The sequence below is a fragment of the Garra rufa genome, chromosome 6 (genome assembly GCF_049309525.1).
Source record: "Garra rufa chromosome 6, GarRuf1.0, whole genome shotgun sequence".
NCBI lineage: Eukaryota > Metazoa > Chordata > Actinopteri > Cypriniformes > Cyprinidae > Garra > Garra rufa.
The window spans coordinates 12,748,573-12,766,474 of record NC_133366.1 but is presented as its reverse complement, the minus strand read 5'-3'; the positions used below and the strand labels follow the sequence as shown (position 1 = coordinate 12,766,474).

At 28.7% G+C, this 17,902-nt stretch overlaps 1 protein-coding gene across 2 annotated transcripts in view; it reads left to right on the top strand.

Moving 5' to 3' along the window:
* The window catches only part of sorcs3a (sortilin related VPS10 domain containing receptor 3a), a 351,206-nt gene that overhangs the window by 293,683 nt on the left and 39,621 nt on the right, over positions 1-17,902 (top strand). For both annotated transcript variants that reach the window (XM_073842202.1, XM_073842201.1), the window contains exons 17-18: positions 6,238-6,351; positions 9,112-9,283. In XM_073842202.1, the coding sequence (XP_073698303.1) occupies positions 6,238-6,351; positions 9,112-9,283 (286 nt within the window). The remainder of the gene's footprint in view (positions 1-6,237; positions 6,352-9,111; positions 9,284-17,902) is intronic.

Here is a 17,902-nt window from a genome sequence, read left to right as displayed (position 1 = left end):
ATCACTGTTTTATCAATTTAACACATCCTTGGTGAAAAAAGTATTAATTTCTTTCAAAAAAGGGAATAAAAATGTATTGATCTCAAACTTTTCACAGGTATTAACAAAATATTAAGCAGCACAACTGTTTTCAACATTAATAATAAATTAGCATATTAAAATGATTTCTGAAGGACCATGTGACACTAAATACTGGAGTAATGATGCTGACAAATCAGCTTTGAGTCACAGGAATTAATTACATTTTACAATATATTTACATAGAAAACAGTTAGTTTACATTGAAATAATATTTCACAATATTGCTGTTTTTTCCTGGATTTTTTAATAAATTAATTTCGGATTTGATGAGCATAAGAAACTGCTTAAAAAAAAAAAAAAACATTAAAAATCTTACCGAGCTGTGTAATTATTTTTTAAAGCAATCAATCAAATATTACTGGAAATTAGGGGGGGAAAAACTATTTTGAAATCCTGAAAACTTCTTACAGTAACTTCACTATACATTGATTATTTTGATTACATGATGATCCTTTGAATTTTGTATGTAACATATAGACTCTTTATGTTTACCTCTGCCATCACAGCAATCTTCTCTTGATAACTCTACTAAATCTTTAATTCAGCTTCCTTCCTATAGTTCAGCTTGTTTATATAAAAGCCAGAGCTGCAGCATGTAGTTTAGCAGAAAACATTTATTTCCTTTTCTATCAGGGGAAATTATATATGTTATATGTCAACTTAAAAAGAAAAGAAACATGATGTTATTTTTGCTGTTTTATCTTTAGCAGGCAGTCGAACAAAAAGGAAAGAATTGGCAATTAGGACATGTTGCATACTAGACTCAAACCTACATGTTTCAAATGGGAACTAAGCATTCAAGCACACGATAAAGCCATTGATTAAAGTTTGAATAAACTTAAGATTAGTTCTGCCAGAACATTTTTTTTTTTTCTCAATTTGTAAACTAAAAATGTAAACTAATTTAGTGATTTGTACTTGTAATAGTTTGGATGATACAGACATGACAAACTACTAAACAGATTTAATTTGCATGTTAATTCATTTTTAAATTTCACCAAGTTCTCTTTTTATCTTAAACTAGCCAGATGCAGCCAATCTGCTGAACTTTTTTTTCTTCTTCCGTTGAGCCTCATTTCTGAATGAGCAAAACTTTAGCAGTTTAATTAAGTCCATTACCCTCTGTGCTATTTGGTTTTCATATATTTGTTGTCCAGATCAGTTTGGCCCGCTGTTGCATATTTCATCCTGCATTTTTAAGATAGAAAAATGCTTGAAAAACAAAACAACTTTTGCTAAATTTGCTGATATTCACTAAACTTTTAATTTGTTTTGAAGGGGCAAAAAGCAACTTGTGACATGATATGCAAAGTAATTATTCTGTGGAATATAATATGTTGTCTTTTTCCATTAGCTTTGAAACAGAGAGCTCATCTAATTTTTTTTTATTGGTTTAGGTTGTGGTGTAAGAATTAAAAACACGTCTTTTAACTGCCGATATAAGATATGTGATACTGACAGAAGAGCTAAATAAAGTTGTAATGCATTTGTTGTGAGGACGACTGCAATTTGAAATTCTTAATTTCTTCAACTTTTAATAATAATTGCAGTATGAACAGTGTGTAGATAACAGTTAAGAAACTTTTTAAATATGTCTAAACTTTTACATATGTGACCCTGGACCACAAAACCAGTCATAAGGTTAAATTTGACAAAACTGAGATTTATACATCATATGAAAGCTCAATAAATAAGCTTTCTATTGATGTATGGTTTGTTAGGATAAGACAATATTTGGCTGAGATACAACTATTTGAAATCAGAAATCTGAGGATGCAAAAAAATCAAAAAGACTGAGAAAATCACCTTTAAAGTTGTTCAAATTAGGTTCTTAACAATGCATATTACAAATCAAAAATTACATTTTGATATATTTACAGTAGGAATTTTACAAAAAATCTTCATGGAACATGAACTTTACTTAATTTCTTAATGATTTTTGGCATAAAAGAAAAATCAAAAATTTTGACCCATACAATGTATTTTTGGCTATTACTACAAATATACCCCAGCGACTTAAGACTGGTTTTGTGGTCCAGGGTCACATATGTTTACACTAAATAAATATAAAAAATAAAATATAAAGAACCTGTATTTAAAGAAATTTTATGTTAAAATTATATTTAAATTTTATGCAGTGCAATTAAAGTAGTGTTCAAATACTAATATAGGGGTGATTTTTCAGTTAAATGAGTTTATATATATATATATATATATATATATATATATATTTATTCTACTTTAAGGATACTTTAAAGGATACATTATAATATATACATCATTATTTAATGTTTTTATTTTTTAGTGTTGAATGTTGAATTTGTAAATTTAATTTATAGCTTTATATAGTTTATAGTTTATATATAATAACAAAGAAAAAAATAAAGAATGTTATTTGGACTTTTTTAATACGAACTTAATCATTTATAATTATTTTTTTAGTTTATTTTCTGCCTTTTATAACAAAATATACTGCTACCATTGACCAATACTACACTACACAAGCCATTTTACAGAACAATGAGAGTGACAAGAAAGAACGTCTCTGCTAGAAGTTATAGTTAAAAGATCAGATGTTCCTTTCATTTACTGGATTTTTACATCATGATCTGAGTGTAGCAATTTTAGGTGTCATTACTAAACCAGTCTGTATTTGCAAATTGTAATTCAGAAAGTCCATTTCCTCTTACTCAAGTGAGATCAAAGGAATAAGTTGTATTAGCAAGTCCAACTTTTTCTTCAAAAAAAGTAAGAAATGTCATGACCGTTTTACTTCATTACTATCACACAATATCAAATATTCACACCATTCCATTATACCAAAATCCACTTCAAAGATGATCATGAACTTGATCATTGACAAGCTCAATGAAAGCTCTTTATTGTAGGGCATGCTTTTTAATTTTCAAAAGGCACATTTATATCTAAATCACATTAAAAATACAGCCAGAGCTGACCTAAGTGCTGTACATAAACCCTGACAACTAAAACAACATATAATAAAACCAAAAAAGAAAAGACAAATTAATAAAACTACATTGATCCGAAAGCCAAAGTAAAAATGCTTGGCTTTTGACACCATTGACCATGCTATTTTGCTTGAATGGTTGAGGAAGTGCGTAGAAATCCAATGTACCACATCAAACTGGTTTAAATCGTCCTTCTGATAGAACATTTTTGTTGAAAGTTGGAAACCTGTGTACCTCATAGTGTGCCATAGTGTACCTCAGGGCTCAATCTTGGGCCCTCTTTTGTTTTCATTGTATTTGTGCCCTTTAGGTTAAATGTTGTGCAATATTCTATACATTTTTACATGGATAAGACCCAACCATACCTTCTCTTAAAACATCAAGAAAATTATCATAAGCACTCTTTTTTTAAGATTGTCTTGCAGAGATAAGGAGCTGGATGACAGCTAACTTTTATGATAAAACCAACAAGAAAACACATACATTAATAAAACTACAATGATCCGAAAACTTATGGTGTACCTCAGGGCTCAGTCTTGAGCCCTTTTTTGTTTTCATTGTATATGCTCTCTTTAGGTTAACTTTTTCACAATATTCTATACATTTTTACATGGATGATACCCAGCTATACCTTCTCTTGAAACATCAATAAAATTATTATAAGCACTCTTTTATTAGATTGTCCTGCAGAGATAAGTAGCTGGATGGAAACTAACTTTAAATGATAAGACCAACAAGAAAACACATAAATTAATAAAACTACAATGATCCGAAAGCCACAGTAAAAAAGCTTGGCCTTTGACACCATTGACCATGCTGTTTTGCTTGAATGGTTAAGTAAGTGTGTAGAAATCCAATGTACCAAATCAAACTGGTTTTAATCATATCTTTCTGATAGAACATTTTTGTTAAAAGTTGGAAACTTATGGTGTACCTCAGGGCTCAAACTTGGGCCCTCTTTTGTTTTCATTGTATTTGTGCCCTTTAGGTTATTTTGTTTTTTGCAATATTCTATAATTTTTTACATGGATGATACCCAGCCATACCTTCAATTGAAACATCAAGAAAATTGTCATATGCACTCTTTTTTTAGATTGTTTTGCAGAGATAAGGAGCTGGATGGCAGCTAACTTTTATGATAAAACCAACAAGAAAACACATAAATTAATAAAACTACAATGATCCGAAAACTTATGGTGTACCTCAGGGCTCAATCTTGAGCCCTTTTTTTGTTTTCGTTGTATATGCACTTCTTAGGTTAACTTTTTCGCATTATTCTATACATTTTTACATGGATGATACCCAGCTATACCTTCTCTTGAAACATCAATAAAATTATTATAAGCACTCTTTTATTAGATTGTCCTGCAGAGATAAGTAGCTGGATGGCAACTAACTTTAAATGATAAGACCAACAAGAAAACACATAAATTAATAAAACTACAATGATCCGAAAGCCACAGTAAAAAAGCTTGGCCTTTGACACCATTGACCATGCTGTTTTGCTTGAATGGTTAAGTAAGTGTGTAGAAATCCAATGTACCAAATCAAACTGGTTTTAATCATATCTTTCTGATAGAACATTTTTGTTAAAAGTTGGAAACTTATGGTGTACCTCAGGGCTCAAACTTGGGCCCTCTTTTGTTTTCATTGTATTTGTGCCCTTTAGGTTATTTTCTTTTTTGCAATATTCTATAAATTTTTACATGGATGATACCCAGCCATACCTTCAATTGAAACATCAAGAAAATTGTCATATGCACTCTTTTTTTAGATTGTTTTGCAGAGATAAGGAGCTGGATGGCAGCTAACTTTTATGATAAAACCAACAAGAAAACACATAAATTAATAAAACTACAATGATCCGAAAACTTATGGTGTACCTCAGGGCTCAATCTTGAGCCCTTTTTTGTTTCTGTTGTATATGCACTCTTTAGGTTAGCTTTTTTCGCAATATTCTATACATTTTTACATTTTTACATGGATGATACCCAGCTATACCTTCTCTTGAAACATCAAGAAAATTATTATAAGCACTCTTTTATTAGATTGTCCTGCAGAGATAAGTAGCTGGATGGCAACTAACTTTAAATGATAAGACCAACAAGAAAACACATAAATTAATAAAACTACAATGATCTGAAAGCCACAGTAAAAAAGCTTGGCCTTTGACACCATTGACCATGCTATTTTGCTCAAATGGTTAAGTAAGTGGGTAGAAATTCAATGTACCACATCAAACTGGTTTAAATCATATCTTTCTTATAGAAGATTTTTGTTGAAAGTTGGACACTTATGGTGTACCTCAGGGCTCAATCTTGGGCCCTCTTTTGTTTTCATTGTAGTTAGGTTAAATTTTTCGCAATATTTTTCTATACATGTTCACATGGACGATACCCAGCCATGCCTTCTCTTAAAACAAGAAAATTATCATAAGCACTCTTTTTTTAGATTGTCTTGCAGAAATAAGTTGCTGGTTGCTAGCTAACTTTCTTCAACTGGACTGAATCTAAAAAAAAAAAAAATAATCAAAGTGTTACTAATTAAAGAACCACCCATATGCACCTAAATCAACACTACATTTGTATGGGAATAATCTCAGCACTTGCACACAAATATCTTTGAAAGCTCGACTCTTATCTGAGTGCCGGATTGGAACTGCTCATAATTAAAAACCCAAATGCGTGATGCCAAAAGGGACCATGTGGTCCGCTGGGTTTTGTTGTAGATCAGTAATTAATTGATAAATCAAAGTCACCGGTGATATATGAACAGACATTCACTTCAGCAGGATCCAGGGCTTCTGGGAGAAGAGCGAATTGAAAGACGTTAAGGACATACGTTGATGCCTGCAGCTCTCCGAGCAGAAAAGACATTTGTCATCCCAGAATTAATACATCTCAATGGTTGCAATTGTCTCAAGGGCATAAAAGAGGGACATGCTTGAATACAAGATGTGCCGCTGTGCATGACTGAAAGGATGTACAGGTAGTTAGGAGAATGTTTTACAGGATAGGCATCAGGAAATGTCACAAACCAGATTTGAACTTGCGTCGACCTTGTATGAAACTAGTCAAACATACCTGGTTTGAATTTATGTTTTTAAGGATGGATTGTTATCTCAAATGAGGCAAAATGATGAAATGGCAATGTATGTGAGATTTTTTTTTCTTGTTTTGTTTTGTAGTGATTATGGTTTTGAGAGAAGAGGGGATGGAAACTGTCTGCCAGCATTTTGGTTCAACCCTTCTACGTTGTCTCAAAGCTGCAGCCAAGGACAAAACTACCTCAACAGCACAGGGTAAGCAGCATATATATATATATATATATATATATGTATATGTGTGTGTGTGTGTGTGTGTGTATACAGTATGCAGACTCTTCTTATGTAATCATGGTGAGGTTTTACTCTCCTTGTGTGGACATTTAGTCACAAGCTGAATCTAAACCCCAAATAAATTTACTAGTAATTAGTAATTAATTTGCCTTTTATTATTTAATTTAATTTAATTTAATTTTAGTTTAGTTTGGTTCAGTTCATTTTATTACATTACATTACATTAGGTCACCTATGACCCCCAAAAGTAATTATTTTGCCATTATATTTTATTTTATTTTTATTTTTTTAGTCACCGATGGCTAAATTTGAGCCCCCAAAAATTACTACTATTTAGAAATTAATTCGCTATTTTATTTTATTTTATTTTATGTTATTATTTTATTTTATTATTTTTTGTTGTTGTTATTTGTTCCAGTTACGTTTTATTTATTTTTTTAAGTAACGTTTTTTTATGGCTCAAGTTTTAGTTATCCCTGCCATTTTTGAAAAAAAAAAGCTATTTTTATAATATTGTTTATAATGTTTATTATATGCTATATTTTACATTTTGTTTTATTATTATTGTATTAATGTTTATCATATTTTACATATTATTTTAGATATTATATACAGTTTTATATTTTTTATGTAATAATAATATTGTTTATTACTAAAAAATAATACACATGCAAAATATTAATAAAATACAAAATATTTAGAAATATAAACTAAATAAATATTATAAAGAAATAAAACAGAGAATCATATTAATTTATTTAATATTTCTATATATTTAATATATTTTTTAAATAATAAATAAGAAAACAATAGCAAATGAGAAAAGTTGCATCAGCATTGATGACAGTTTTTTTTTTTTATATTTTGTTTTAAGTCCTTTTTTTTAGGGTTTCAGTTTAACTATAATAACCCTGCCTGTATGTATTTATTAATAAAATAATTCAGATGAAAATAATATATTAGTTTAATATATTATTTGTATTATTTTTAGGGGTGGGCATAGATTAATTTTTTTAATCTAGATTAATCTAGATTAAATCTTGCAATTAATCTAGATTAATCTAGATTAAAATGGCTAATTTGAATTCTGCTGAAGGCATTCAGAATATGTGTGCTACCCAAATAATGACTTAAAGTCTTTGAGAATGGATCATAAAGCTCATAAAGCTGTTCTATGATAATTTGTTGATGAAAATAAATTATGTTCAATTAGATGTACTTGTGTTTACTAACTAACTAACAATGAAATTATTTTTTCTCCCTATTAGATTGTGTTTTTTTTAACGTCAACACCTACCCAGCCCATTACATGTTACACCGTACTTTTATTTTGACAGGTTGCCGTGAAGTTTCTGTGTCATACAGTATGATATGATGCTAGTTTTCTCAAATGAAACGGTAAAAGTGACACTCACAGCAGTTTGGGAGATTGAGTTTATCTGTTCATGTGAGATGAAAATGCCAAAAATGACCGGGAACGTCACGTGTGTTTCAGTATGCGTGTAGTAAAAGCTCGTCTCCGCAATGCATACATACAGCTAGGCAAACGGAACATATCGGATTCATATTAAAACGGTCTTTTTGCATTTCAGTTTTCACATACACTAGTCCATATCGCGATTTGAATTAAGTGACTGACCAACATTTGATTTATGAATCCAAAAATGACGAATTTACGTGGCGTTTCGCTATAGTAGATTCGGTTTTTATGAATGGAGGACGACGTGATCCCGTCTGTGTTTTGGCAGAGGAGACGTAAACGCGCGACCATATTCTACAGTCTTCGGTATACATCCGCGTTAAACTATCAAGGTGAAAGTCATCATAGCTTGCGTAGTTTAGACCCAGCTCCCAACCCAAATTTGAGAATAGATTAACGGCGATATTTTTTTTATCGCGCGATAAGAGTTTCACGTTAACGCAGCACGTTAACGCCGATAACGGCCCACCACTAATTATTTTATTAATAAACAAACATTATTTAAAAAATGACTTATATATAAAATTACTTATAAATTACTCCATATATTTCATACATATTTTTATATAAATAAGAAACTACAGCTAACTTTTAGTGTATTTCACATCCCAATAATTTAGTATATTTTTCCTATGATCACTAGGATAAAATGGAGAGTATTTTTTGTGAAACAATTTCAATCAGACTAGCACTAAACCAATCTTGTTTTAGCAAAGTGGTTATTTTTAATTAAGTAAGGGAAGATTTAAACGTACTGTGCTGATTTCCGGACACAAACCATACGTGAGCAGGTTTGAAACTTTCTGGAGATTGTGGCGTCCGTCTTTACAACAACTTTCTAGACAGACGATCCATACAAAGAGACTTAGCTGGACAGATAACACTGTGTAATGGAAAGACTTCATTTAAACCTAATTTAAAACCAACATCAGTCAGAAAGCATATCCATTCAGAGCAAGCGTGCAAAATTACAGACAAGGGAAGTGACAGAGAAAGAACACGATTATCATTTTCAGAGATTGTGTCACATAAATTGTGGCAAGAACCAATTCATCCTGCAAAAAAAAAAAAAAAAAAAAAAAGAATGGATCTATCAGGCTTGTTGTATTCAAATGGAAAAATACAGTGACCCATAAGTATTCACACACTAAAGTCACCATGTGAATGTCATTGAGTTCGATAATATCAAACCATCAAATCAGTTATCTCAAAAGAAAGTAGTTTTTGATTTCTTTGTGTTTCAGGTATCGCAAAGTGGTGGCGAATAACTGCACGAAAGGAGTGAAGGAGATGTACACAGCCAGGAAACAGCAGTGTCCGAACCGCCCCCCACGAGGTTTATTCCTGACAACCCGTGACGACAAACTCACAGCCAACATGGGCAGCAATGTGACCTTCCTTGTGCGGCTAGAAGAGGTAAGATCATCACAAGGGTCATCTGAATCCGATGAACTCCGCTAATGGAAAATCATAGTCAAATTATCAGATTCATTGATTTGATCATTTAAAATGCGGCTTGGCCATGAGCTATAATTATGGGCCTGGTATTGAGTCAAGACCTAAATTATGCAGTAATAATTATTACATTGATGCACTAACTGCATGTGAGCAGATTATCAATGATCAGATATCAGGATGTCCATGTAGCAGATTAAATTATTATGTCTGTTAGCTGAAGCAGTGTTCAGAATTATATTACTTTTGTAATATTAAATGTGACCCTGGACCACAAAACCAGTCTTAAGTAGCAAAAGCCAAAAATACATTGTATGGGTCAAAATTATGGATTTTTCTTTTATGGCAAAAATCATTAGGATATTAAGTTCCATAAAGATATTTTGTAAATTTCCTACCACAAATATATCAAAACTTTGGACAACTTTAAATAAATTAAATAAATTAGTAATTAATTTGTTACTTTGTCCTATTTTATTTTTATTTTGTCCTATTTTATTTTATTTAGTTCATTTATTACATTACATTTGGTCACTAATGGCTACATCTGTAATTAGTAATTAGTTATTAATTTGCCATTTTATTTTATTTTATTGTATTTTATTTTATTTATTTTATTTTATTTTATTTTATTATTTTATTTTATGACATTAGGTCACTGATGGCAAAATCTGACCACCAAAAAAATTTACTAGTAATTAGTATTTTATTTTATTTTATTTTATTTTTTCATGACATTTGGTCACTGATGGCAAAATCTGACCGCCAAATAAATTTACTAGTAATTAGTGTTTATTTTATTTTATTTTTTTATTATTATTTTATTTTTATTTTTTAAGATTTTTTTTTAAAGACTAAGCTCTAGTTTTAGTTAACCCTGCCATTTCAGAAAAAAAAAAGTTATATAGTTATTTATAATGTTTATCATATTTATTAATATATCAAAACTTTGGACAACTTTAAAGGCGATTTTCTCAATATTTAGATTTTTTTTGCACCGTCATATTCCAGATTTTCAAAAAGTTGTATCTCGGCCAAATACATCCTAACAAACCATATATCAATGGAAAGCTTATTTATTCAGCTTTCAGATTATGTATAAATCTTAATTTCAAAAGACTGACCCTCATGACTGGTTTTGTGGTCCAGGGTCACAAATATACAAATATTATAATCAGCCAGTAAATTAACGGCAAAATAAAGCTGATTAGATGCACAGACTTTGGCATTAACAACAAAATATGGGAGGCATTTTCTCTATTTTAAGGCAAGACACCGGAGGTGAATATGTACTAATGGATAATAAATATAAATACTAATCACCATTCTTTCCCAGTCGACTGATTACATTAAGAAGTGCAAACAATTTTGTATTCAGTTTTTGTAATGCAAATGGATGCATTATCTAATTAAATATGCACTAATTAGCATAAATCTCAAGAACAGAATTCTTAACTTTGGGCATAGGTTCACAAAACTCTTGCTTCATTTTGTTGTCATATTAGAGGTAAAGGTTTGTACAGAGAGGATCTTGTATGTGTATATATATATAATTTTTTTATCGCTTAAAGTAAAAGTTCACTTCCAGAATAAAAATGTCCTGATAATTTACTCACCCCATGTCATCCAAGATGTTCATGTCTGTCTTTTGCAAAGAAGTTTTTGAGGAAAACATTCCAGGATTTTTCTCATAGAGTGATAAATCATAAAATACAGTCAACGCTACATTTTCACAGTGTTTTTAGAAATAAAATAGAAATACAATTTTTAAAAAGATGCAAAATGGGCAAATGATACATGAACAAACACAAATCTGTAACAACCTTCAGGATGGAATAATATTTATCTGGTGTTTGTAAGTGCTACTGAAGAAGAGAGTTCTTGCTCAGAGAGAAAAAAAAATCGTTTAAAGATGTGTATTGTATTTGAAACCTTCAGACGCAAACAGGTAAAGTGCAATAAATCACTTGAAAGTGTAATTTGGATGTTTTTTTTTTTTTTTCTTGAAACAGCTTGAAAAAGCCAAATTGCCAAAAATTTCAAAATTGACCAGTGCATTAAAAAAACTAATATATATATATTATTTTTATTTATTATTTTTATTTATTTATTTTTTTTTTCAATCATAAATGTTAGTTAATATAACTGAATCAACCAGACTGCATTAGCATACACCATCAAAAGTCATTTTAAGTTTTAGGTCAGAAATACCACCTAAATTAATAGTTCACCCAAAAATTTACATTTTCTAAAAATGTATTCATTCTCAGACTGTCCAAGATGTAGATTTCATCAGAACAGATTTGGAGAAATTTATCATTACATCACTTGCCCACCAATGGATCCTCTGCAGTGAATGGGTGCCGTCAGAATGAAAGTCTGAACAGCTGAAAAAAACATCACAATAATCCAAAAATAATCCACACAATTCCAGTTCATCAGTTAACATCTTTTGAAGTAAAAGGCTGCATGTTTATAAAAAGAAATTCATCATTAATTTATTAAATACCAGTCCAAAATCCGTAATAATGCTTCCTCCAGTGAAAAAAGTCCATCTCCTGTGGTCCTCTCACATTAAAATCCACCCAAATGTTTGTTTAGAGCTGTTTTGGGCTGTTTTCATTTGTAAACGGTGCTTGGTCTGTGCATATTTCTCGACTTTTTCATAATGGTTTGAATTTAAAAATGTGTTAATGCTGGATTCGTTTTCTTACAAACACAGCTTTACACTTCACAAGATGTTAAGTGATCGACTATAGTTGTGTGAATTACTTGTGGATTATTGTGATTGTTTTTATCAGCCGTTTGGACTGTCATTATGACGGCACCCATTCACTGCAGAGGAACCATTGGTGAGCAACTGATATAATGCAAAATTTCTCCAAATCTGTTCTGATAAAGAAGCAAACTCTACATCTTGTAAGCCGTGAAAGTGAGTACATTTTCATATTTCTGTTCCTTTAAGATTTTTAAGACATTTTTTTTATTGGCTGACAAAATTGTTCTATAATTAGATTTTTACTGTGTCGGTTATTATGGTTTCAGCTCTTTCATATTAACACAATCTCAAAAAGAACTGTGAGTGGGTTACTTTAAATAATGGTCAGACTTTTTGATTTCCTGTCTAAGTGGGCTGTTGTTGGTGGACCTGACTTCCAGACCGGTCTGGCTAAGTGAGACTATCATTGAGCTCTATATGTGACCGTTTACACCCACATAGGTCATTTTGACATTCTAGAAAGTTTCCGTAATTTGGTGTCCTCTGCTTCGAGCTGTGCTGGAGCTCTGGCAGATGAAAAGGCTTCACTCGGTACAGATGGTATGGTGCAAGCCGGATACATTTTACAAGCCTGCTGGGGAATAACTTTTCATTGAGGTGCAATGCACACATGGTCACACATATTCTCTCTTGGATTCTGTTTCTCACACACACATGCCCGCACGCTCATTCCAGGTAAAGTGTTTCTCCCTAGGCGTCTCACCACAGCAGAGTTGTCACATTACAGTATGATGAGATGAGGAAATGAAGGCTTATTCTTTTCATTAAGAGAGTGAGAGCTAGTAGAGAAAGAGAGAGAGAGAGAAACAGATAGTGAGATGGGCTAAGAATTCCATCTATTTATATTCATGAGGGTCAGAGCCGGGGCTGTTTCTTAGGCAAATCAAATGGACCTTAATATTTAATGCCTTTAAGGTGCAACACAAGAATTATTATTATTATTTTGTTAAACAGAGAAAGCATCTGAAGGTTTTTAGGTTAGAAAAGATAGATGCAGAGAAATTAGATTAACAGATTAGTTTATTATTATTGCTATTATTATTATTATTAGTAGTAGTAGTAGTAGTAGTAGTAGTAGTACTAATATTTATTTTTTACACATTTTTTTCTTTTTATTGTTTTAAAAGATAGAAGCAGAGAAAGCAGATTAACAGATTCGTTTATTGTTATTGTTATTATTATTAGTAGTAGTACTAGTATTTCTTTTCTTTTTATTGTTTTAAGTATAAACTTAAATATTGTTTCTAAATATCATCTTAAAAAAGGGGAAAAATTAAATTAAATTTCTGATAATTATGCTAATAATTCATAATTCAACAACAATTATTATTATTACAAATATTTTATTACTATTATTATTATTATTATTATTATTATCATTTCTTTTTACGCCAATGTTTTTCTTCTTTTTTATTGTTTTAATTATAAATGTTGTTTCTAAATGTCATATTAAAATACATTTTTTATATGATATTTTTCTGATAACAATAACAATCATAATAATAATACTAATACTAATAATACTAATAAATATTAATACAAAATAATATTTTAATGTTTTTGAATATTGAAGTATTCAGTGTTGTTGTTATTATGATGATGATGATGATGATTATAATTAATAATAATAATAAATATTAATAATAAATAATATATTAATGTTTTTGAATATTGAAGTATTCAGTGTTGTTGTTGTTGTTGTTATTATTATTATTATTATTATTATTATTATTATTATTATTATTAATAAAATATATATTTTTAATTTAATTTACCATTATTTGAATTTTAAAAATAAAATATACAGTTCAATACAGAAACAAATGAACAAAAATAAATAAATTAAATAATAATAATAATAATAACAACACTTTTATATAACAATAATAATAATAAGAACATTCATAATTTAAAATATTTTTTTATTTCATTATTATTATTATTTAAATAAAAAATACAGAAACAAATAAACAAAAATAAGTATGCAATAATACATTTTATTTGCATTTCATCATAAAACCTGTGCTTCACAGTTCAGGAAAATAAAAAATAAATAATGGTATAGTCTCTGTTTGATAAAACAAAAATTCTGTATATTGTGAAATATTATTACAATTTAAAAAGTAAATGAAAGGAAATATAAATATAGGGAAAAAATTACAATAATTGTCTGATAAAAATAAAAACATTTTATTTAAATTTTTCTGCATTTTATTTACATTAATAATAATAATAATAATAATAATTTAAAAGTAATATTTGAATTTAATTATTACTATTATTTGAATATATATACAATCTAACACAGAAACAAATAATAAAAATAATAATAATAATATTAATATTAATAATAATGATAATAATAATATATTTTGTTTGTATTTCATCATAAAACCTGTACTTCACAGGTCAGGGAAAAAAATATTTTAACAAAGTGTAATATAAAATAATACAAAGTTTTAAAAATATATTTTATAGTCTGTATTTAATCAAAAATTCAGTATATGTGAAATATTATTACAATTTAAAACAACTGTTGTTACATATTAAATGTATTTTAATATGTAATTTATTCATGATTTTATTGCATTACTGCATGATCCTTTACAAATTATTCTAATATGCTAATTTGATGCTCAAGAAAAATGACTGCTGCTTAATATTTTTGTGGAAGTCATATGTTTGAGTATTTGATGAATAACTCAATATATTTGGAATATAAATTGTGTATTATAAATACAAAACTCTTGTATTATAAATGTCTTTACTCTCATATTTGATAAATGTGTCCTTGCTGAATAAAAGTAAGTAAAAAGACTTTTGTTTTACTAAAACACTGTTTTGCTTCTTAAATATATTTATGTTGTATTAATCACATGTTAATGTTTTTACTGGACAACTAGATAAAAATGCTCATGCAGAATTCATTCATTCATTCTGGCAGTGAAACAGTTCCCAGAAATGCTGGGGGGGCATTTTAAAGATGGCAGCTAAACTGCATGAACTGAATGGACTTTATCTGAACCTCATGAGCTCAGCACAAATTGTGTCCTTACCATCATTATACAAACTGTTCCTCCTGTCAGTCATCTTTTCCTTTCTCCTCCCACAGTGTAGTTGTGATTTTCTGCACAAAGTGGCGTGAAATATCTTAAAAGCAACCCGGTGCACATGCTTGCACAGAAACGCACAGAGGCGGGCCGCTTTTCACAGTCAGCAGTGCCTAAAAGCAAACAGACAGGAATAAACCAAGCAGCTTTGGATTTGTCATTATGCAGGGCATAAACACCCCCTCCCAGCCCATCATGTGCTGCTAATGCACTGTTACAAATTAATATCCCAATAGCATTAGACTACAATGTGCTAACGGTGGAAAGAGAGAAAGGAGGGAGATTTGGGGAAGCGTAAGCACTGATTTGGGAATTTCGCACATACGCACATACATATGCGTTATACGTTCCTTCACTTGCACCCATAACCAGATGTAGAGCCTGAAGGACAGTGGGTAAAAGGGATGGTTCAAGGCATGGGCTCAACTTCATCTCAACTTCCTGATCCTCTTCTTTCTTTTCCTCGTTTTTGATGTTTTGAAGTGGCTGGTTTAGCAGTTTTATATTTATAAATAGTGCTAATGGTTGGTTTAAGGGGCAGATGTTTCAGGCGTTGTACCAGAGGTGCTTCAAGTGTCCAAAGATATGCAAGGCTTATAAGCCCAGATACTGTGGATTGTTATCGGGCCTTTCATTCATGTGCTATTGGAATATGCTTTCCATATTTTACAACCTAAATTGTGATTCAGAGGGAGGAAATGATGATGTTATTCATAATATATACTTTTCTATTTGTTTCTGTATTGGATTTTATATATATATATATATATTAGTTTTACTTGATTTGTTCTTGTATTGGCTTGTATAGTCTTTTTTTATAATTCAAATAATAGTAATGATTAATAATTAAAAATTTAAAATACTTTTTGTTGATTTGTTTCTGTATTGGTTTGTATAGTTTTTTTATAATTCAAATAATAGTAATAATTAATTTAAAATATTTTAATAATGATTATTATTATTATTAGTAGTAGTAGTATTAAATATAAATAAATAAAAAGTAATATAAATATGAATTATGCAATACTTAAAAATAATATAAAATATTTAATATTTCTTAATATAAAATATTTGAATAATAATAATTATTAGTAGTAGTAGTAGTACTTTTTTGTTGTTTGCATAGTTTTTTTATAATTCAAATAATAGTAATAATTAAATTATTATTATTATTATTATTATTATTATTGTTGTTGTTATTATATTTTTTGTTGATTTGTTTCTGTATTGGCTTGTATAGTTTTTTTTATAATTCAAATAATAGTAATAATTTATTTAAAATACTTTAATAATAATAATAATAATAATAATAATAATTATTATTATTATTATTATTATTATTATTATTATTATTATTATTATTATTATTATTATTATTAAATACTTTAATATAAAATGCCTAATATTAAATACTTCAAAATAATATACAATATTTAATTTTGACTTAATATAAATATTGTTTTAATAATAATAATCATTGTTATTATTAAATACTTTTTGTTGATTTGTTTCTGTATTGTTTGTTTAATTTTTTTATAATTCAAATCATATTAATATTGAAATATTTTTAAAATATTTTTAATTATTATTATTATTATTATTAGTAGTAGTAGTAGTAGTATTAAATTTTGTTGATTTGTTTCTCTATTGGTTTGTATAGTTTCTTTATACAAAATATAAAATGTAACAATAATAATAATAATTATTATTATCAATATTATTAATAATTTAAAAATAATAAAATACTACTATGCTAATAGTAATATTATGTTAATACTACTACTAATAAAAAATATTATTATTAAATACTTTTGTGTTGATTTGTTTCTTTATTGTTTGTATATTTTTATAATTCAAATAATATTAATAATGAATTTAAAATATTTTTTATAATAATAATAATTGTTGTTGTTGTTGTTGTTGTTGTTGTTGTTGTTGTTGTTATTATTATTAAATACTTAAAAATAAAATAAGATATTTACTATTATAATAAATAAATATTCCTATAACGTATCACTATAAAATATTTTAATATTAATAATAATAATTATTACTAGTATTATCGTCAAATACTCAATGTTTCTTTATTGATTTGTTTCTGTATTGGATTGTGTTTTTTTATAATTTATATAATAGTAATAATAGACTTAAAATATTATTTATAATAATAATAATAATAATAATAATAAGAAGAAGAAGAAGAAGAAGAAGAGAATAACAGAACTGTAACTAAAACTGTGTATGTCTGTCTTGTGTTACAAAGTATAATATCCTAAAATTGTTTAAGTAAATAAGTAAATTGTATTGTGTGGTTTATCTCAATAAGTCTATATATGGCAGACTTTTATTACTGTTTGGATTGGATAAAATAGAAAAAAGAAATTTAATTTATTGAGGATTCATGATTCCCTTCATGTAATCCCACCCACGTATTCAACTAAGAAAAAAAAAGTGTTATGAAGGTTTTTTCTCTTACAAAAATGACAGAATACTACAGCAGACTCACCCAGAGCCATATGAGTCATATACACGCTTAGATTCCCTGTGCAATATCGTATCTCATAAACAGCAATTATGATTGCGGTGGATTGCAATTGACCCATCAGGATATCTGAGTAAGCCAAGCCAAACCAACACAATAGAGTGTAAAATATATATTACATATCACAGGTAATATGCCGGGTTCCCACA